At 48.7% G+C, this 22904-nt stretch overlaps 1 protein-coding gene across 6 annotated transcripts in view; it reads right to left on the minus strand.

The window, feature by feature from the left end:
* Positions 1-22904, minus strand: part of RPTOR (regulatory associated protein of MTOR complex 1) — a 378655-nt gene that overhangs the window by 306905 nt on the left and 48846 nt on the right. For all 6 annotated transcript variants that reach the window (XR_014140335.1, XM_081804304.1, XM_081804305.1 and 3 more), the window contains exon 2: positions 1085-1187. Coding sequence is in view for 5 of the 6 variants with exons in the window: in XM_081804304.1 (XP_081660430.1) it covers positions 1085-1187 (103 nt within the window). In the remaining variant the exon portion in view is untranslated. The remainder of the gene's footprint in view (positions 1-1084; positions 1188-22904) is intronic.

The following is a 22904-nucleotide window of genomic DNA, read 5'->3' on the forward strand; positions in this document are numbered from 1 at the left end:
AACAAAAACCCTCTGGGGGTTCCTTCAGTTAGCAAAAAGAGGCTCCAACAGAGGTCTTTCCTAAAATCCAAGCCACACAAAGTTGGCCTTCAAATAGCAGAGGCAATATGTCATTTGCAGTTTTTGTTATTTAAAGTAGATGAAGGGAATTTCTGCTTTTGCTGAGAGATGGTGAAAGCTGGAAAGGGGAGGGAGGAGGCTGGAGGGGGGAGGGTGCTCTTGCCCCCAATCTTATCAAAAAGATAAAGCTAAACAATCCACAACAGAAACAAAGAAAAACCCACACTTCACTGTTAAATTATACCAAAGTTTAGAGACAAAATAATACCCTATTCACTACTAACTCTTCCATGAAACAAACTATGGGACTATTTCTCAATGCATTTAAATGAGGGCAGCATTATCTTGCTACCAAAACCCAACAAATACGTTGCAAGAAAAGAAAACCACAAACCAATATCACTCATAAATACAGCTGAAAAATTCCTTAGCAAAATATTAGCCATCGAATCCAGCAAAATATAAAAAAGATAACACAAGTGGGGTTTATTCCAGGCATTCAAGCTTGGCTTAACAACAAAAATTCAATCAGTGTAACTCACCATATCAACAAACTAAAAAGGAAAGGCCAGGTGATTATGTCACAGATGTTGAGAAAGCATTTTGTAAGATTCAGCATTGATTCTTGACGAAAAAACTTTCAGCAAAGAACCATCATGCTGAATGGTGACAGCCTAATGCTCATCCCTCCCGAGACACCAGGCCGAGAAGCGCTGGGCAGGCCTTTCTCAGGAAGAACCAGGACCTGTGGTGCACACAGGAAACTGCCACTCCATTTTTTAAAAAGTGTACATAGCTACTATTACGTGCAAATTTAAAGGAGAAAACGCTGTAATCCAGTAATCATTACTTATTAATTTTCCTTGAAACACTCTGTGCAGGACAAATCATACCTGAAAGGTTCTAAGTCCAAAAAGAAATGAAACTCTCAGATTCATGCAAACCACTGGCAGCCCCCAGAGGACCCAGAGCCCCTACAGGGACCCTCGCCACAGGCCATGAAGGAGGGAGGGGCGGCACTTACCGATCCAGCACTCCAAACGTGCACAGGGGGTGGTCTTCACCACATCTGGAGGGTCCACGCCGACATTCAGGCATAAAACTAAGGCAACACTAACCGTCTTCATCTGGAAACAACAGAAACAACAAGTACTTCAGTATGCATCCCACTGACACACTATTCCAGGCTCAGAGATACCCCCAGAACCTATGAAGCCCTGTCCCCACCACCGGCTTCTCCAGCTGTCCTGTGCCACCCCCGAGGTCCTGCACCAGTAACTTCCTTCCTGGAGGGGTTTCGGAGTAACGCCGACAGACAGGAAGAGGTCCGCAGCGGGAGAGGCCTCCACAGGCTTCCTTATGATACGTTCAGAAACAGAATTACTTGACTAAAAAACACAAAGGCACTGGCTACATTGTGCCAAAATCCTTTGCAAAAACTGCACAAGCTTACACTCTGACCAGGTTATACTATTCTCATTATTTAAACTCATTAATGATTTGGTGAGAGAAAAACTGTCATACTGATTCAGTTAGCATTCCTTCAGTATTAGTGACACTGAGTATTTCTTCAAATGTGTATTCACTATTTGTGGCTTTTATGTTTTGTGGATTTCCTACTCACATTTATACTACTACACTGGCATCAGTGACTATCTCCAATTGACTTCTTGTACTCTTTACATATGAAAGACCGCATCCACATTATTTGTTGCGAATATTCCCCTAGCCTGGCGTTTGACGTCTGATTCATTTCCCGCCTCTGGACATACAAAGCCTTGGTTCTATCACCTGATGCAGCTTCCTGAACACCTGTTCCTTCTCCAGCAGCCCAGTATGCAGAACGTCAGCCCTCCCTACCCAGCTGCTCAAGCCAGAAAGCTGGAGCTCAGCCTTCAAACGTTTACCGAGCACCTGCTAGGTGCCAATCACTATTTTTAGGTGGTGAGGATGTATCCGTAAATCAAAGGAACCAAAATCCCAGCAGAGGGTGGTGGGGGTATCACTTCAAACAGGTGAGAGGGCTCTGAGCTGAGTTATCAGAGACCACCCTTGACTCCTCGCCCTGCCTGTTTCATCCAGCCTCCTAACTGCCTCCTGCGCCTGTCCCCTTCACTACCCCTGCTCCCAGCCACAGCCAAGTCCAAGCCGGCTCCGGGCTACAGCTGCTCCCCTGCACCCCCCTCCCCGTCCCCAGGGCAGGCTCCACGCTGCAGCCGAAGCATACCTTCCCACGCATCTGCTCACTGCCCTGCTCTGTCCATCCCAAACCTTCAAGATCGACATCTGAACTGCTCCACACGCATCAAAATCTTGAAAGCCCAATTCTTGCTAAGCACGTCACCCACCTGTCACGGCCCCACCCTCGGGGGCTGCACGTCCTCCACCCACTTGGCATGACCTTGGGGCCTCCCAGCCACAGCTCCCTCTGCCTGGAAGGCCGCCCCCTCCCACTCCACCAACCCGGACTCTCCCTTGCAGTCTCCGTGCAGACAGCCATTTCTCAGGGAGGCTTGTCCCCAAACCCCAGTGGGGGCAGCACCACCAGTCACCATGCTCTCCTGCTGGCAGAGCTCTCTGACCTCTAGGCTCCCAAGATCAGAGCTGACCCACGTGGACGCCAACACCCAGCACATGCCCGGGGCTCAGGACCTCCCTGCTCAGTGAGGGCCCACGTGGATTTCTTCTGGTGTTTCAATGTGTTTTAGGTTTAACCTTTCAAGCCATCTGGATGTTGCTGTGGTATATGACACAACATGAGGAATAATTTCTGTCTCAAAACACTAGCCAATCACACCAATTCTCCCTGTTAAATAATCCCTAAACTCACAGGTTTGTAGGACTCCTATAGCATATATAAATTTCCAGACAGATCAAATTCTACTTCAGGCTAACTGGTACCACACTGATCTAAGTAACTTCTCTTTACAACATTTCACAATGCTTGGGAGGGAAGGTTTCCTTTCTCACAATCTTCTTTAAACTTTTACTTAGCTATATTTATATTCATCTCTTTTCTTCCCAAATTAATCACTTATTCAATTTTGTTTTTTAAAAGATTTTTATTTATTTATTTATTTAACAGATCGAGAGAGAGCGTAAGTAGGCAGAGCGGCAGGCAGAGGCAGAGGGAGAAGCGGGCTCTCTGCTGAGCAGGGAGCCGGATGCGGGGCTCGATCCCAGGACCCTGGGATCATGACCCGAGCCGAAGGCAGACGCTTAACCATCTGAGCCACCCAGGCGCCCCAGTTATTCAAATTTTTAATCCCACAGAGACTTTGACTAAAGCTGCATTAAACTGCATACTGATAACATTGAGTATTTTAAATTGTCTTCTTTGATCCAAGAAGTCCACATATGAGAATTTGTCAGAGAAAAATACCAAAAAATATAATAGAGCGGAAGTCTGAATGTGTAAAAATTTTCTTCACAGCATTTCTTATCATGAAGAACAAGTAGAAATAACCTAAATTTTAAGTGGTTAGGGGAATGTTTAAGCACGCCAGTATATTCTCTTAACAGAATGACACTTAGGGGCGCCTGGGTGGCTCAGTCGTTAAGCGTCTGCCTTCGGCTCAGGTCATGATCCCAGGGTCCTGGGATCGAGCCCCGCATCGGGCTCCCTGCTCCGCGGGAAGCCTCCTTCTCCCTCTCCCACTCCCCCTTGCTTGTGTTCCTGCTCTCGCTATCTCTCTGCCAAACAAATAAATAAAATCTTCAAAAAAAAAAAAAAAAAAAAGAATGACACTTAAATTCTTATAATGTTAAATGAATAAAAATTGATTCAAAAATACCAAAAAAATCGTATTAAACATATAAATTAATTTTGGCAAAAAGTGACAACCTCCTAATATTCGATTTTTCTATACAGGAACACAACGTTTCTCCATTTTTTTCAAATCTTCTTTTAATTTTTGTCAGTACTGTTTTCTTAGTTTTATTCACCAAGAAGTCCTGCACGTTTCTTTTAGAATTATTCCTAGACACGTCACGTTATTTGGGGAAGTGTGCTTCTACACATGTTTTCTCCCCTTTGTGGTTTCTTAGGATAGCCGCTTACACCTCTGCTAGTCACTTTATTAAATGCCTCATCAAATATAATTGCTTCTTGGAGATCCTCCACAGGACCTGTAAGTTGACAAAGATACCGCGACAAATAATGAGTCGGTCTCGTCCTTTCCAGCGGCTCGTTCCTCTCTTCCTGTTTCAGGTCTAGGCCCTGCCCACAACTTCCAAAATAGTATCACTAATGCCTACAGAACACGGCAGTGGCGATCTTCGCATTTTAATGAGCCATCATGAGTGTTTCCTCATGGAGAACACGGGCAGTGACAGGAGACACACGTATCACCCACCTTCCCGAAGCTCATGTTAGCATGCTTCACCGTGAAGAAAAGACCTCCTAGTGCAAGTAACTGATGTACCCGTTTCCAATAGCTGAAATCCAAAGAGGATTTTTGCTTTAACGAGAAAAGGCAAGAAGCGGAAAGGCGTGCAGAGTTGGTTCTGCAGCCAGCCGGCGTGGAGGCGGTCCACCTGCCCCGGGGGCCGCACGCAGCCTCTCATGTCCAGCCCCCACCCCACCCCCGGCTCTGGGCTGTGTCTGAGAGCATCTGGGCTTTAGCTCTGTTTACTGTGTGCATCTGTTAGCAAGATGTGACCCTAAGGTCTCAGAAGAGCCTGAAAGGTCATTTTTGGAGTCTGGGGGTGCTCAAAACTTTTTTCCCCACATGAATTAATGGTTTCTCTGCTTTACACCATTTCAGCTCAGGAAAGGTTTCGCAGGAGCGCACTGTTTTTGGAGAGCGGGGAAACCCATATAATCTTTATCACATCAAGAAAAGATTCCTGTGTTCAAAACAATATTTCAAGTGTGTGAGGGGAGAGTATTTAGTCTTAAAATATGTATATTTATTAACGATAAATCGCTTTCTAAAGGAGCTGTACGCCTGCCGCCAGAGACAGTCTGAAAAGAAGAACAGTGCCTTCCTATGGGCACGTGCCAGAATCTTCTCGTTATGAACCATAGAGAACAAATGGTCCCTTTATTGTCAGGAGAAAGGGCAGAAAATCATTCAGAGAACAGCAATGGTTATTGCTTTTCCTCGTCATTTTCCAATATTTAAGTGATCAGTATCAGTAACACCACACGGTTGATCCATTACCTTACAGCAAAGTCAGCCTTCGAGGACAAGCTGCTCCAAACTAGAAGTTCCATGGAAACATCTCTGCGGCCTTCCTATGGCCACAGTCCTACTAACAGCTGCCCCACAACATCTTTAAAACAGGGGTTTCTCCTATGCTCAGAAGCTGCAAGGTCTCGAGAGGCGGTCACCCACACCCGGGAGCGAGCTCCAAGCTGCTCGGCTCAGTCACCCCGGGGCCCGCTGGAAGGAAAGCCCGCTCGGAGGAAACCATGTCTCTCTACGGATCAGGTCTCATTTTCAAAAACACGGTCTGCCCCACCGAAGCTTAAGAGGTCTCCGTAGTCTTACTCTCTCCTCAATCTGCGAAGGGAACAGGCTCCTGAACTGTCAGGTGACTTCGCAAAGCCCAGCTGAGGGAGCAACACTCAGGGGGCTAAGTTAAGGGACTCCAAACCTAGTCACTAGGCCTCGGGTCCAGGTCGGTGCCTCTGCACAGCGGGCCTGGCAGTCTCCCCCAGCCCCCGCCAGCCCCGCACCTGGGGAGGGAAGGGGGAGAGCCCCTCTTCAGGGAACACGTGCTCAGTGAGCCCCCACGCTCCCCCTCGTGTCTCAGGGATTCATGACAGGCCTCATGCTGGGTCACTTCTGAGCCTCCTCCAATTACTCACGCTCACCCACTAACAGGCAGAGGGCCAAGCAACCTGAGCTCTCCAGCCATTGTAATCCTTTCCTAAAGGGCCCTGAACCGGGTGCTCGTGTCCCCACCTGCTTTTTCCTCTAAACCTCCCTGGGGTCAGGACATTCATGCAGCACCCACCAGCCCGGGTCACGGACCCACCTCTTCCTCCTCAGCCGACACCCCAGACACATCACATTCCCTCAACCTCTATATAAGCGTTTTTAAACACACAATTCTCAAATAATTTCTGGTTTAATTACAAAATTATTATGTCAGAAGCTCTCCAAGGGCTTAGACAGAAATACTAATGGAAGCCCAACGATCACCCTTTAGTCCCACGAAACGCTAAAGGGCCCCATGTCCCCATGCCTGTCACCAAGCACAGGCTTCGTTAGTGACTAGACTTCCCCACGGTCGCTTTACAGGTGAGCAACAGGAGAGCATGGCCCTCAGTCAGTGTGAAATTCGCTCCACTCCATCGGTGAAGATGCAGCAGGAGATAATCTGATTCATCCTTGCTCATACAATACATACCTGACCCTACCTCCTGAGTTATGCCTTTTTAAGAAAACAAAAAGGTCTCAAGAATATATTGACACATGGAGTAGAAAAACATATTCGGCCTAATCGATTTAATTCCACCAGTGGGCAAAAGATATTACCAGTGGAAATCCTTAAGCCAATCAATGTGTCTTGTGTTCCCCTGCAAATTTTAATAGTGCTGGCCTGATTCCAAACGTGGTAAGCTTAAAATTCTTAGCTATACCCTAAAGTGCCTTTTTGGTATTTTATTTTCATTTCTCATTCCAAAAACTCCAGATTAATGTTTTTTAATAACACAGTTATAGCATTAAGAGAATGTAAAGGCTATGAAATTTAATGTGCCAAAAACTGCCTAATAGTATATAAAATAACCATTTTGGACTTTAAAACATTTCTTCTTCAGTGCAATATAATTGAAGATGACAGTTATATCCCCAGAGGTTAATTCTGAACTTGAAAGGAGTATCATCTTGAGAGGCTATAAAACATTAAGTGGTCATTGGGAACATGACCTTGGTCACATCGTTAGTTCCAATGGGTCCTGAACAATGCCCTAACGCTGAAAGTGAGAAGCAGGTATGGATGACTTCTGAGGGCCTGAGGACTTCTCCAATCCTCGAGTTCTGGCTCCAGGCCTGGGCTCTCCAGCTGTACCAAAAGCACCCCTACAGGCACGGAGCATGCTGCCCTGCGATGCCGGGCCCAACCACACCATGGATGGGAGGTGGGAGAGGCTGGGGACAGCCGAGCAGCGGGGGCCGGCACTCCTGAAAAGCCTGACCAGTGTCCCATCATATAGTCCTCTGGCACTGGGTTTGTTTTGAAATTCAAAGTTTTTTAGATTTACAAAAGAATAATATGGTACATAACTCATATCTCATAGAATACACCCAAAGGGGTCTGTCTGCAACAACATTCAATATTCAAAACCATTAAAATTTCCACAGTGCAATGCACAAATGTCCACTCTCCGTGGGATAAAGACTATTAACCAGGTCACATCCACTTGGCCACAAGACGAGAGGTGAAAACCTTTTCAGTGTTCAGAGCTCGCTGGGTTCAAAACTGCAGATGAGCACCTGCAGACCCGATCACCACCCGGACTTGAAAGCCCCATATCCCCAAGCAGATGTCACCTCAATGATTAAAAATACATTAATGCCTGCCACCACTCAAAGAATTCAAAACAAAATCACAAGGGATTCCTTTATTTGTTTCCTCCCACTTAACTGATTCGATAAACCATATATATTTTAAAAGATACAGTTGATCAAGCGGCACAATCAAACCTCAATATAATAAATTCAAAGCTTACATGTGATGACATCCAAGCTGCACGCAGGATGAAGAAATTACACATGTGTTAAAGTGGCCAATCATTGCTTTCTGCTCCCCACACTGTGAGCCTGACTCACAAGCCGGTGTAATGGAAAAGAAACAGGAAGCAAGGCTGGGGTTGCCACACATCCACTATCCCCTGCCTGTCTGAGGCAAAGCCACCCAATTCCCAGCAGTGCTCGTTAAGATTCAGAGCATCAAGCAAAAACTTTGAGCAGAGTCGAAGCTACACAAATGCATAATTTATAAAGGAAGTCAGAAACTAGAACACACAGCAAACAGAGCAGATACACCGCGGGGCGGGGGGTGGGGGGAGGGAGGGTGTCAGGTTGAGAAAAAGGGAAAAAAAAGGTTTACCTCCTAACTCCCATCCCAAAGACTGCTAGAAAGAAGTGAACAGTAAACCTTACAAAAAGCACATCAAATGGAATTTCTGCAGCCCAAACCTGCAACACAATACAAGATCCTCATCACCAGCCGCCGCAGGAACCTGGCGATTCCCCATCTGCATATTCCTTTGTTCATTTCAGCCGGAACTGGAGCCAGCGAGGTTCTTGAATTTATAAGTCCGTCCCCTATCTTCCACCAGAAGCCTAATTTAGGTTTCAGCTTTTTCGAGGCTAAATTCTCTCTGTAGTTCCCTGTGTTTAAAATCTGCCTCCACTCCTGTAAGGCAGGCTAATGAAAAGGGAGGAGACAACAGGTAACTTTTCAACATGGAAAACCAGAAGGTTGCGTTCACGGCCCTTCCCGACCCTGTGTGCCAGAGCGCTCCTTTCTCACTCACCTCTCCCATCCCCTCCAAACCACCCGGGACACTGGGAGCACACTTACTTCCCACATCACAGGCCCTTGAGAAATTTAGGTCTCTAAAAATTGAATTAAAGAGCTGCACACAAAATAGGTATATTATAGAGATCATAACTGCTTTGAACAAACTGAAGAAATCCCTTCTTGAAGGAGCTCGATACTGAATCTTTAAGTGATTCCTTCATGAAACAAGCAGTCTCGCTGATGCCACCTTGGCCAACCTGGACATCTGTGCAGAGGTCTATCGGTGACTTGCCCCATCCTACTCTAAAAAGCCACCTTCTCGCACTAGTGAGCTCAGGGAGGGACAAGAATGACTTCTTCACCTTTTCTTATTAACACCGTATGGGGTGAAAGTTTAAAAAGAAAATCCAAGTAACTACCCAGTCTCCTTATCTAAAAAGTGAAAATAAAAATACTTTGTCACAAAGGGAGAACATGAAGATATAGATGCTTACAAATTAACTCTAAATAATTCAACAACATAAAATCTAAATATGCTAAACTTAAATGCTATTGAAGCCTAGAGGTCAGGCTTGAAGGGCAGAATTCAATGGCATATGCTAAATGATGCTATCTCTCACATGATAGAACATTACAGTGCCTTTAAAAACATATATTCAGGGGCGCCTGGCTGGCTCGGTTGGTTAAGCTTCCAACTCTTGGTTTCGGCTCAGGTCATGGTATCAGGGTTCTGAGATCGAGCCCCACATTGGGCTCCAAGCTTAGCAGGGAGCCTGCTTGAGATTTTCTCTCCCTCTGCCCTTCAGCCCTCTAAAAATAAATAAATAAATCTTAAAAAAAAATTTTGTTTTCTGGTTGCACAAGTCTGTTGTTGGGCTCCATTGGTAAATGGGTAAACTTTGTAGTATGTGAATTATATCTCAATAAAGCTATTAAAAAAGGATGTATTTTCAAGGACTGTAAGTGGCATGGGAGGCACCCAAACATAACTTGAGTGAAAAGAGGAAAGCGCAAAACCATGTCCACATCATTACTATTCCAAGTGTGTGAATACACACATGTAAAGGACGCAGAATAAAAACAAGATGTCACAAGTGGTTTCGATCTCTGAGGATTGGAAAGTGTGGATGATTCCTCCTTTTTTCTTTGTACCTGGCCCTTCTGTGTATTTTCAAATTCTCCACCATAAACAAGTTACTTCTAGAAGCAGGGAGGAAAGTCATCAAAATGATTTCATTAAAATAGTCAAGGATTTCTCTCGTGCGTGCGTGCATGTGTGTGTGTGTGTGTAATTTTTATTACATTCTGAAGAAAGAGAAAACAGCTCGTTGGGCCAGCTGAAGCTTAGACCGGTATCCAAGGCAACAAGCACGCTGGGACCGTGAGAGGAAATACAATGCAGGCGACCGCGCGTGCTTGCAGAGAGAAGCTGGTTCTCAGTCTCGAGCAGTCCAACCCCACCGAATACGGCCTCGTGGTCCATAAATACCTGGTCCTGGCAGACTGAGTACAGCAAAGGGCTCCCATCCCCTTTTCCTTCACTCCTTCCTGGCTTAGGACACAAGATAAACCCTGCTGCTAAAATTTTTTTCTTGGGAATGAGATTTTCCTTCAATAAACGGATTGATTTCAAGGCTACTTAGAGATTTCTTTTATTTGATAAGACACTGGGTCATCGCTTTCCCACTCCTAACGTAAATTAAAATCAGCAGCCTCACCATGGGAGCAAGCCGTTCATTCAGGGCTAACTTTTCTTCCACTCTTCATTATCCAACGGTCTGATACCCATGACACGCACTTCATAAAAACAATCCCAAGGCAAACAACCGTACACAGAGCTCCCACGCTGGCTGAAGATGCACCCCCGTGGTGCCTGGACCACCTGGATAACTGGCATTTCACAAAGTCAAAGTCCAAGGATGCGAAGTGGGGCTATTTCCTTCCGCTCCCATCCCACATCCTGGTTGGGCCAACAGAGCTGATGAAGCAGCTCTCACAGGTCCCACAGCTCCACGTGGAGGGCGGAGGGCGCGGTGGACTCAGGCCACGGGGCCCTGGAGAGGGTCGCAACCCAATGAAAGCTGTGGGGCAGAGCACAGCTCAGGGGGCTCCCAGGAAGGCTCCTCCTGACGACAGGAAGGAAGGGAGGTCCACCAGCAGGCTGCTGCGGTGAAGAGGAAGGCCTGACAGAGACTGGCAAGAATGCAAAGGGACAGGAAAGAACCAAAAAGAGGGAAAGAAACCTCTACCTCAAAGAGAACAGGTGACCGGGTGCAGCTACAGGGTGGCAGCGATGAACGGCACAGGCCCGTCAGAGGTCTGCATGCTGACACTCTAAGAAGGCTCCCATTCAGATGCTCCCACAGAGAAAGGATGCAGCAAACATCTGCCACCTGTGGTCTCCGTAACCTGTTTAACACCTTCTGTACATCTTGGCATCTTTCTATACTATGAGTGCTACCTTCCCAAGGGAGAAAATAAAGCAATTGTGAGTCGGACTCTGGCAGCTAAGGGGCCGGCGTGTGGCTTACGCTCCTCCAGGCAGACGCACCTGCCGGATCCAGCAATGCCAGCACACCCCTCCACAGGGAGCTGCATGGCAGGGTCACCTCTTGAGGGTGGCACTGGAAGGTGCATCCCAATGTCCCAGCTGTTCAGCCCCCTTGGCGTCTTCATAACGTCAGAGTCTGACTCTAAGTCCTCCCAGAGATCCTTCAACAAATTCCTTCTCTGCTTCACCTTGCGTGGATTCTGATGGCTGTAACTAAGAACCCTCAGGCTCTTTAGGGGACAGAGCATTCTAAAGCCGAAACCAGTGTTGGAGTTAAGGAAATGGAGTTAAGGAAATTATTATCTTGTAATAATCACCCACTCAAGGGTCATCACACCTGGGAACTGAGGACATCCAGATTTTCCAAGGTGTCTTATCCCAACGACTGGGACCTTTACCTCCCCTCCCACGCAGACTAGCTGACCACGTCTAAGGGAGACAAGAAGGGAACAAAAGGTCAGAGCTGAGCCATCAGTGAACCGCCACCATCAGGAATCTTCCCAGGCCCTGAACACACTCAGTCTGAGGCTACCAAAGGAGCACCTTGATCTCACAGTACTTTGGATCTAAAACTGGTGCTGGCATCTCCTTCCTTCTGGATGGCAGATCTGGAGGAGAAGAGGCTCAGGAGGTCCCTACAGGAGGGCCCAGGAACAAGAGCCACAGCGGGCCTGCCTGCGCTGGAGCAGGAAGGCAGGACTGGGCTGGGGAGGGAGCAGCGGGCCTGCAGCAGGCGCCCAGTGGCTTTTCCTGCCACCTGCGAAAGGATGAAGGCTTGGCAAACCTCATCTTCATAAAATAGTGTCAGAACTCCCCCCAGGACCCAATCATTCAAAGGAATCCTAAGTGAGAAATGACCACGGGACAGGGCCACAGGTGACATCATAAACCTGAAGTAATAAACACCGACATTTCAACTTCTCTCGGAGTCCCGCTGGTGGAGGTGAGAGCACCGCGAACTTCCTTGGGGCTGTGGGCTGCTGAGCCAGCCGACAGCAAGCCCGGGTGTACAGCCAGGCCCACGGCCCTGAATTTAAAATCACGGATGAGCAGAGGCACCTCTTCACCCGCTGCTTCGAAGCAGGAGTTAGGATCCGAGCGGTGAGGCGTCTCCTACAGCCTGCCATTGGCTATGTACACCTCTCTTTGACACTCTTGCTACTCGGCCCAAAGTGTTCTGTCTTCAACATTCTCCATCTGCTCCGCTCTCAGAAACTGTTGCGACAACACACAACACACCCAGATCCAGAAGAGCCACATTCACCGTCGCCGCGCCATGTGAACAAAGCCAAACCCCAACACGGGTCTGCAAGTGTCGTGGGTTCTTCTGACAACCAAGCACGAGGCTCAGTCCTGAAGAGCCATAAAAATCATTAATCATCCCCACAAAACACAGGATTTGAGAGACGAGGAAAGAAAGCAAGCTAGGGGAGTCCTAGTGGCAAAAGCTCTCCTCCTGATAGAGTAATTTTAAAGAAAAATCCAAGTGGAACCTCAAAAACACAACATTTAAAAAAACAAAAAGCAAAGCCAATTTCAAAAATGAATGATATCTTTCAGGGAACATTTCAAACATGAATCACATCAAGGCCTCTGAACCTCTGAAGGCCAGTCCCTTCCCCAGGGAGGCCACCTCGCCGCCCCCTCGCTGTGCAAACCCCCTTGGCCCCCAAACCACCAGGCCTCTCAGACCGCAGCACCAGGCTCAGGGAGCATCTGTTCGTGGGTGGGCCACTCTGGACTGTGGGCCTGTCCACCTCACTTGGTCACCTTTGAAGCTCCCGGCGCTGGGGCCCTTGCCCACAAGAGAAAGGTCCTGGATAAACATGGGAAAGAGAGAGGGAGAGTCTGCTTTTTCAGAAACTAGATGACAATCAAGGGCTTCCCACTACCCCAGCGGTACCTGTGGGGGCCCTCCACAAATACCAGGAAGAAAGTCGCTATTCTTCTCAAGTCCTGTAACGGGAAATCCACCTATTACAGCCACCCCTGGGGATGGAGACGAGCGTGGGGATGGACAGCTCATCATCCTCACAGTCACCGACACAGAACGCAGGGCCCAGCTGAAATCTTAATGCCGTTTCAATAATGCTTCCCACTGTGGAACCACAGAGAATCTCCTGGATCCAATCTGTTCTTCTTGGAAGTGTCCATATATAAATGCTATCGCATATTAAATGTAAGCATAAAAAAGAAGGCATGAGAGGTAGGGGTCTGAATATTCATTTCAAACGTCTTCCTGAAATGCCTGAGGCATCGGAGGTAGTCATGGGTTCAAGGGATGACACAGGCAGGGCTCAGAGCTCACCTTGTCTGACACAAATGAAGACAGCTTTGAAAGAAACAGTGACATTCAATCTGAGTCTGGAGAGAGAATTCGAAGGCCAGCAAGCAGCACCAGGCAACGCGGGTCACAGGAGCAGAGGCGGAAGGATGGCCGGGCTCCCCAGGAGGAGTGGAGCCAGGCAGGCTGCATGCCACGCCGAGGGGGTGTCCTTCACCTACACGAATGGGCTACATGGGGGATCCCTGGCTCTAGGGAGCTGTTGTGATGTTTCTGAGCTGTGATATGTCAGGTGCTTTTGGTTCCTTTTACAAATACACACATGCACTAATATATATTATTTCACCCTTAAAATTCTACCCACAATTTTATGGCTTTAGATCTTTGACGATTTTCAAATCAGCTTAAAGTTCAATGAAAAGTACTCCTATCATCACAAGATACAGGGTTCAGAGAAAAAATTAGTCACAAAGAGAAAGCTAGGAATCAGAATGGCTTCAGAGATCTCAAATGGAAGGAAAGCAAACCAGATTTCCAACTTAGAATTTCATAACTAGACAATCAATTAAGTGTGATGAGCATAAAATTAAGACTTATATAAAAAGCCCATCCTATTTTTATTTTTTTTAAGATTTTTTTATTTATTTATTTGAGGTAGAGAGTAAGGGAGAGAACATAAGCAGGGGGGGCAGAGGGAGAGGGAGAAGCAGACTCCCTGCTGAGCAGAGAGCCCGATGTGGGGCTCATCCCAGGGCCTGAGCTGAAAGGCAGATGCTTAACAGACTAAGCCACCCAGGCGCCCCACCCATCCTATTTTTAAATGATAAAGGAGAGAATTGTGTACTAAATTATAAGTGGATTCACAAACACAATATGAAGTTATCACCAACACACTGGCATTCTGGCCCAAAAGGCTGAACCTGAACATGACCGTGCTTCACCATTAGACTGCTGGTCTGCAAGAGATGCAGGGGACAGAGGAACAAGTTAGATGACACCACAAAGACAAAATCAGCAAAACCTAAACGTGAGACATTCTCCAGCACAACCAGCCTGGACCCCTTCCTCAAAAAGTCACCTTTGTTTAAAAAAAAAAGAAAAAAGTTCTACCATAAACCATTGTAACAGGTAGAACTTGGCTTTAAAAACAGCTGTGAAAGATGTCATGAAACAGCCGGACAAATGTGGGCACAGTCAAGTTATCAGACAGCAATGAGGATGCAGAGCTGACTCTCGGGAGCGAGCTCAGGGTCGGGGTCAGGCAGGAGGACGTGCGCACAGAGGTGTTCTGAGTTCAGGAGGAAAGAGTCATCACATGTCTACTAACTTTCAGGTGACTCAAGAACACACAACAGGAGGAAAAGAGCCAATACAGCAAACCGTGAACAACTGTTGGACCCAAGCAGGAGACACAGCGTTGTGCGTTGTCCTGGTCTTTCAACTGTTCTAGCTGTCGGAGGGCTTTTCCAACCAGACTGGAGGCCACCTCGTTGAAGAAAACGAAACTGATCACAAGATCCCAAGCAAAAATATATCCTGTTGCTTCAAACTAGTTTCCAGATGAATAAAATTATTTTAGTTTCCATGGAAGGGTAAGTTCTGGAAACCGTTACAAGGCCCAGACTGCGTGTACCTGCGCCACTCTAAAATTCAACGGAAGGAGCAGAGGAGCAACAGCACCTCAGCGTCACACCTGCTTTTTGCTGCTCTTGCTAAACTGATACGAGTCCAAAACTAAGCCTGTGTCAAAGAACTTTCTGGGTTTTCCTTCAGGAGTGAATTCTAACATGTCCGGAGAGCCGCGCTTCCTCTGGCCTCCTCTTTGTCAGTGACACGGGACGCTCCTTCCGGGCGCTTCTGCCACGGGCCCAAAGACCCCGCCAGGAAGGCCCACGTCTCACTCACCCCTCTCAGTGGCAGCTGCCCAACAAGGACCAGCCAGGAGCGCAGCCCTGAGGCCACCACCGGCTGCCCTGTCCCCGGACAAAGGTTTCCGTAGCGGACCACGCCACCCGAGGGCAGGCAGCGCTACAGCCTCATCACACTCTCTTTACCAGTCAAGTAAATGAAGCCCACTGAACCCTCCTTACGAACAACAAAAACCACTTGCTCACTTTAATGAGCTATGGCAATTGACAACAGTGGGAACATTATACATTACATGAACAAAATTCAGAAATGTTTTCCGTCTGTATCATCATTATGTTGTATAATTGAGCTTTTGCTGCACGTACCAGGAATAGGAAATGTTTTACATTTTGCTTAGCTGACTGTATAATGAAAGGAGTAAAACTAAACAGATATATGGGGGGAGAACAGGGAGGGGATGAGGAGGAGGAGAAGGAGGGAGACGTAAAGAAGGAGGAGGAAGTGGGGAAGGAGGAGGAGGAAGAGCAGGTAGAAGAGGAGGAGGGGAAGGGGTAAGGGGAGGAGGGGGAGGAGCGGGGAGGGGAGGAGGAGGAAGGGAGGCCACCTCCCCCTCGCAGTTCTCTCCTCCTATGGCTTAGTGCCCTGCTGCCCTCTGGCCTCTCTCTCTGTCATCGTCCCCTGCCTCCCTCTCACCCCAAATCCGTCCCATGTGCATCATCCCCTGTGTCAGTGAAAGGCACTGCCAATCACTCAGCTCTAAACCCTGGAGGCTTCGCCCGAAGCCCTGGCGCTCCGACAGTCAAACTGAAGTTCACTTGGCACTTTCTTCACCCCCCTGGTTCACTGCCTTAGTTCAGGCGTCAGCCTGTCCGTCCCCGGGACAGCAGCACATTCTCAACTGCTCCATCCAACCTGGCCTCCTCCGTCCGTCTGTGCGTGGACTGTCCAGGCATGCTGGGCCCGTCTCCCGGAGGCACCCTCGCGGTGCTCTCCAGCCTGCGAGCCTTGGCTCTGCCCATCTGTCGCCCACCTTTACACGTGTCCTTGGGACCAAACCGACGACGCTCCCTCTTGTGCTTCACCTTTCCTCTGCCCAGAATGCCCTTCGCACCACCGTTTGCTCCACTGACTCCTGAAAACCTCTGCCCAGCCCGAGTGACCCGCCTCTGGTCTGTGCTCCCCAAGCCCTCGCACACCGTGGGAGCCCCACACGCTGGATTCCACGTGGAGTACCGCGTGCCCTGCTAGTGCACTGGGAGTGGGGCCCATGCCGGACACAGAGACTCGTTACAAAGGACACCCGAGGACCACTCTCCAGACAGGATGACACCCGCGTGCACGCGCCCAGGAGCCTCGGGGCACAGGAGCCTCTGCCGCTGCTGGAGCCTTGCACGGTTGCCCAGCACGCTGTGCAAGAGAGCAGCCTGGGAATCACCGGCAAGGCCAGGCGCGTGTCCCACGGCGGAGAAGAGCTCCCGAGCCTGGGACTGGATGTCCCTCCACTCTGCACACACAACAGGCCGGTCCCAGGCTATTTAGCACGATGACCACTTCACAGCTACCAGGACAGTGATGAAGGACGGTTTCACACTTGTGTACCATCTACTCTGAGACCCTCATGTGTTTTAGAAAGTTACGAAGCCTAGAAGCACTCATACACGTGTGAGAAACTAGCGTGCTTGACAGAGGTGGCAATATAGAGCCGAGGAGGAAAAAAATGCTTTGATAACTAACCCTGGGCGTAGGAGAAAACGAAACTAGATCTCTACCACAGACGCCAGGTTGGCTGCAGACCGACACGTGAAAAACAACACCTGAAAACAAAGTGCAAAACAGCTTTAGGGCCCTCGGGCAGGAGGTGGGTGTGCAAATGGACAAGAAGAGTCTGCAGCCACACTTGGCACAGGTGGGAGACAGGACGAACCTGAGTGCGTGCGCACACACACACACACACACCCTGAATGCAGATCTAGGGAAAATGTCCATCCATACATATAACCAAAGTCTTAGCATCAATTTTGCTGTTAAAAAAGGTAAGAAAAACTAAGTAAGATGCAAATACAAAAAAGAACAAAAAATACAATTTCCAAAATAAAAAACTTACATGGCCACAAGTACACACCACACAATGGAGAACCTCACTATTTCTCAGGGAAATTCGGAGAAGATACCATTTCACACCATGAGATTGGAAAAAATTTCAAGTCCAGAATACCTAAAATTAGCGAGGTTGTGGTTAAACAGGAGCCCTTGGACACTCTGGGACACAGAGCACTGACGTGCTGGCTCTCTGAACAGAGTTCCGGCAACATGATCAACCGGGCGAATGCACACACCTACAAACTCGATTCCACCATTTAGGTAAACACCCTAGAGAAACTCTCTTACCTGGCTTTAAATTTTACCTACTCAAGTAGCATTAAAATAAAAATTGTATTTTCTTATTGTGAACAAGGGTTTAAGGACAAGGGCCCTGGAGACAGGACCATGTCTCCAAGGGTCCCAGATCTGCCCCCAAGGGACTGGCACCCAGGGGTCAAAAATGTTCCCCAATTCCTCTAAACAAGCAATACCAAAATAACTGGGGGGATACACAGTCAAAATTAATTTTATATATATGTACACTCCAGAAGAAAGTTTAGGGAAGTGATGGGCAAAACACTGGTTTTGGAGTTAGAGACACAGGAGTTTAAATCCTGATTCAACCACTAAGTGGCTACACTAGAAAGCAGGAAAGGTTACAAAAATAATAATCAACCAGTAAACTAAAATAAAGAGCAATTAAGGAATACTTTATTGGTAAGTGAGATGAGAACTATTAAAATATTTTTTAAACATTATCAACACTATAGTTTTGGATCCAAAATTGCCTTCAATTATAACTAAAATGTGATCCTGTCAAAAGCCATAGAGTAATACAATTTTCACACAACTTTCCATCAGTAAAAAGTTGAAGAAAGCCCCAGGACTGTAGGCACGCTAGCTTACTGTGTATGCACATCACACTCAGCTGCTAATACAGAATCTATGGCCACCTTTCCTTTGCTTCCTCTATAATGGGTCTTTTCCTTGTTAGATAAGGAATCTTTTACCTAAGTATTTCCTCTAAAAATCTAGAGTTGAGTTTCAATCAGAGAATGGCCCTCCAGATTGCTAAGAGGCATCATTTGTAGGTAGATATGCAATGCAACCCCCTCCACAGACAGACACACACACACACACACACATACATACAAGACCTTTGAATGAATGAACAGATGGATGAATGAATGGGCAGGTAGGTATGTGGGTAGGTAAATAGGTAGATATAGATTATGAGTGAATAAATGGATTGGCATAAAGGTAGTACATAGAGAAATAGACGATGAGTAAATGGATGGGTGGGTAGAACGGATAGATTGATTGATTATAGGCAAATACACTGATAGGTAAATAGATAATGCATAAATAAAGGGGGGTGGGTAGGATAGACAGGCAGAAGTCTGAAATTTGCCTCAGGCAAATAACTTCCCACAGTGTCATCCCTAAAACAAAATCATGCAAATACAAGTGACAACAGAACTATTCCCAAAGTCCAAGTTAATCAAGTCCTTGGACTAGAGAAAAGTAGCAGGGAAAACTGTCAATCATGAAGATTGCTACCTAACTTCACCCATATTTTAAGACCACATGAGAGGGCGCCTGGGTGGCTCAGTCGTTAAGCGTCTGCCTTCGGCTCGGGTCATGATCCCGGGGTCCTGGGATCGAGCCCCACATCGGGCTCCCTGCCCGGCGGGAAGCCTGCTTCTTCCTCTCCCACTCCCCCTGCTTGTGCTCTCTCTCTCTTTCACTCGCTCATTCTCTCTCTCAAATAAATAAAATCTTTAAAAAAAATAAAGATTTGGGCGCCTGGGTGGCTCAGTCGTTGAGCATCTGCCTTCGGCTCAGGTCATGATCCTGGAGTCCCTGGATCGAGTCCCGCATCGGGCTCCCTGCTCGGCAGGGAGTCTGCTTCTCCCTCTGACCCTCCCCCCTCTCATGTGCTCTCTCTCTCTCATTCTCTCTCTGTCAAATAATAAATAAAATCTTAACAAAAAAAAAAAAACCACATGAGAAACTTTTAGTAGGTAAGGATACCACCTCCTTTAAAAATGTACTGATATGAGACACCCACAGAAAAGGGCCCTTGTGCAGCATACCTACCACCTACTAAAACCTCGAACTTCATACAATTCGCATTTCAAACACTTGGATAACAGGATCCAGGGTCAGAGCAGTTACCAATTACAGCTATGGTCCGCTCTAGAGCTAATTCACCCCTAGGGACACAGGCTTGGACAAGACAGGGCCCCACCACGTACCGCAAACAGATGGAGGGAGTGCTGTGCCCCCACGCCGCACTGGGTCCTTTCCCCACATAACTTTTCATTTCCAAACACAGGTGAGTAGTACTATCTCTATCATACATTTCCGCAACGGTTAGCTCGGGAAGAGAAATGCCCAGGTGATCCCAACCAGGACTGAAGCCCCGCTCTGTCCGTCCTGCAGCCAGCACACCCCGTGTGTCTGGAGCAGTCACGAGACGAGAGACTTAAGGCAGTCCCTGCAGGCACACGCCTCCACTCTGGACACCTGCCAGGGTGCAGTGCCACAAGAACGCTGCCCAGGGCTCCCAGGTGCCAACCAACACATTTTCATGGCCTCTGAAAGCTCGGGAAGGGTTTCACATAGCATCTGCTCTGTCATCTACCACCTCCCTGCATTTTTTCCTTCACTTCCAAAAATGACACCTGCAAGGTCACATCGCTGCCATCACATAACTATTATTCCGTCGAGGAGTAAGACCAAATCCCAAGCCGTCCATAGTTCGACTCTGAAATACTGAGCTAAAAGTACTGTCTTTCCTTCCTCTTTGCGTGGCTGCAACCTTAACCTTGGGATCCAGCAACACCTGCCCTTAAACCTCCAGCTCCAGGGCCACCTGAGAACATCGTAAGCTATGGACTAACCTCAAGACCTGGACTGTACCAACCCCTACTTGGCCATATTTTACTTGAATACAAAAGAAAGGAAGCCCACCAAAGTCACGATTCTCTAGACCCCACACCGAGAGTGGACCTCCATCTCAGAACAGATTGGACAGATTGGGGAGCCCGACCGGGACATGGTGGGAGAGGCTCCCAGAACTCACGGGCCAGCCCACCCCAAGTGCACTGGGCTGGAGGTGGGTGTTTCCTCCATAGGGAAGCCTGGGGGTGCACGGCCCGCATGCAGCCTCCCACCTTCTGCACCAACAGGCCCCTGGGGCAGCTCTCTGCCTCCCTTCCATCAAAATGCCAGCTCCTGGCTTTGGTCCATGACAGTTTCTCCGTTTACAAAGATGGAGGAGATCGCTTTAAGCACTTCTGTAATGCAACTATACCTTATAGGTGATGAATATTCAGTCACAATTCAATGCCGTTCTCATAAAAGCAGCTCTCTGCCAGCATTCAGCACTTACATAGAACACAAGCTCAAGAAAGTTCCATCTCTTTCCAATGCTTCACATGAAATTCTAAAAAACGAAGTCTTTTCTTCTCCCAACATACCCACTACTTCCCTTTTGTGGCTACAGTTATATTTCAGTATTCGGTTGGAACTGGCTTCATGTTTCTGGGACTTTTGTTTCTGCCAAGCAGAGGGTGCTTACATGACCAGCCCCCAGTGAAGAGGCTGGGTGCTGAGTCTCTACAGAGCTTCCCTGGTCGGCAACATCCCACACATGTTGTCCTAACTCACTCCCAGGGGAGTCAGGCGTGTCCGGGTACCGCCCTGGGAGAGGGCCCTTGGAAGCTTGAACCTGTTATCCCCTGACTCCACCCTATGCATCTCTTCCCTTTGTGGTTACACTGAGGTCATCATGGCCATGATTACATCAGGCTGAGTCCCGGAGTCCTGCTAGTGAACCATCGGAGGAGGGGGTGGCCTTGGGGGCCTCTGACCATAGGTACCCTACCTGTACAACAAATACTAGTCAGCATTTCTCCCCATCATTCCCTCAACCCTTCAAAGAATACACCAACCCCTCCCAACCACCAGCTTTCCTACAAATAGCACTGAATGGGTCAGAGGTACCTATTCCCCAGGCCCCTAAATTTAAGGCATATTAGTACTCGATTACAAAGCAGACCTTCAATTAGATCTTATGCTCTGAGAAGAACCACCAGTTGTGCCAAATCCTCCTCATCCTGCGCTTTTATCACTCTCACAGTTTCTCGATACTTTTCTCTTGGCATGACAGCAGAGAAAGTTGGATTTAAAATCATTCTCCATTTATTCAACAAAGTCCACAGGTCAGACTGCCTGGATAAAAGTGAGATTATTCTTGTTGGTAGACATGTTTCTCATCACGAAAATACAACGCATGAAGGGTAAGGCAGGCAGCAGATCTGACCCCCATAATAGTCCGTACTTTTCACCGCGCTTCAGGAAGAATCCCCAAACGTATTAAGGGGAGAGGTGGAACAGTGAAACACCCCAGGAAAAGTCAGTGGTCGCCACCAACGGCAGAAAGACTAGGGAATGACAGGCCCAAGAAGCGTAAAGCACATCTCTCTGCACAGCCCAGGCAGCCAGGCCCACGTCACACACGGGAGCCTGCCACATCCACATCCTGTGGCTGAACAACAAACCGCCCCACTGGGTGGGGGATTCTATGGGTCAGGAATCTAGGAAGGGCCTGAGGGGGCAGCTGTCTCTGCTCTACAGTGTCTGGGGCCTCGGCTGGCCAGACGCAAAGGCTGCTGCTGACTTGGGCTGGAACCACCTGGAAGCTTCTTCTCTGACAAGTCAGTAGGAAGACCGTTGTGTGCCCCCCCCTCCCCGCAACGTGGGCTCCCCAGTGGGGCTGGTCTGGGCTTCCTCACGGCTGGTGACTTGGGCCCAAGCACGGGTGTCCCTGAGAGAACCCAACGGAAGCTGTGCCATCGGTAGCCCCCAAGACTTAGAGCGTCAATCCTACCACGGTCACAGCTGGCCCAGACCCAAGGCAAGGGAAAAGGGACACGGCCTCTCGATGGCAGGCGCGTCATAGCGACACGGCAGGGACGGACGGCCTGTGGGGTGGGAGCCGCTGTGTGGTCCTCTCTGGAAATACAGCCCACCAGGCTACCCACTGGCCGCGCGTCACATCCTTCCACGTGCAAAATGCACCGCCACGCCCCCGGCCCCCAAGGCCCATGGGATTACGACCGCAGCCTGAAGGCCAGGGTCTCCCCGCCTACATCACGTGCAGAGCAAGCCGGGGCGCCTCACACGCTCCCCCCGACTACAGCCCGTGGGCCGGCCGGGAGGCAGCGGGAGGCGGAGGGCTCCTGGGTCCGCCCTCTCGGGCCGCTCTGAGTGCCACAGAGAGTAGCCCATGCCTGCCGCGGGGTGCTTTCGTCAGCCTGCTTCCTCCCCTCAGGAGCCGGGGGTCCGGGGCCTCTCGATCCGTGCGGCCTCCATTTCTTCCAGCGCAAGCAGACTCATCATTTCTTTACAGACTCTGTGGGCTTTGGGAACGCCCATTTACACGCCACTCTGACGCACAACCACATCCGTGGACTCACGCCCTCCCCGCCCTCCGCCCCCCCGCTGAGGAGAGGCCGGGGGCCAGCACCTGGTGGGGTCTCGAAGGCACCCTGCCGCTGTCCCCCAGGA

Source organism: Leptonychotes weddellii, chromosome 15 (assembly GCF_054177405.1).
Source record: "Leptonychotes weddellii isolate Sample4059 chromosome 15, ASM5417740v2, whole genome shotgun sequence".
NCBI lineage: Eukaryota > Metazoa > Chordata > Mammalia > Carnivora > Phocidae > Leptonychotes > Leptonychotes weddellii.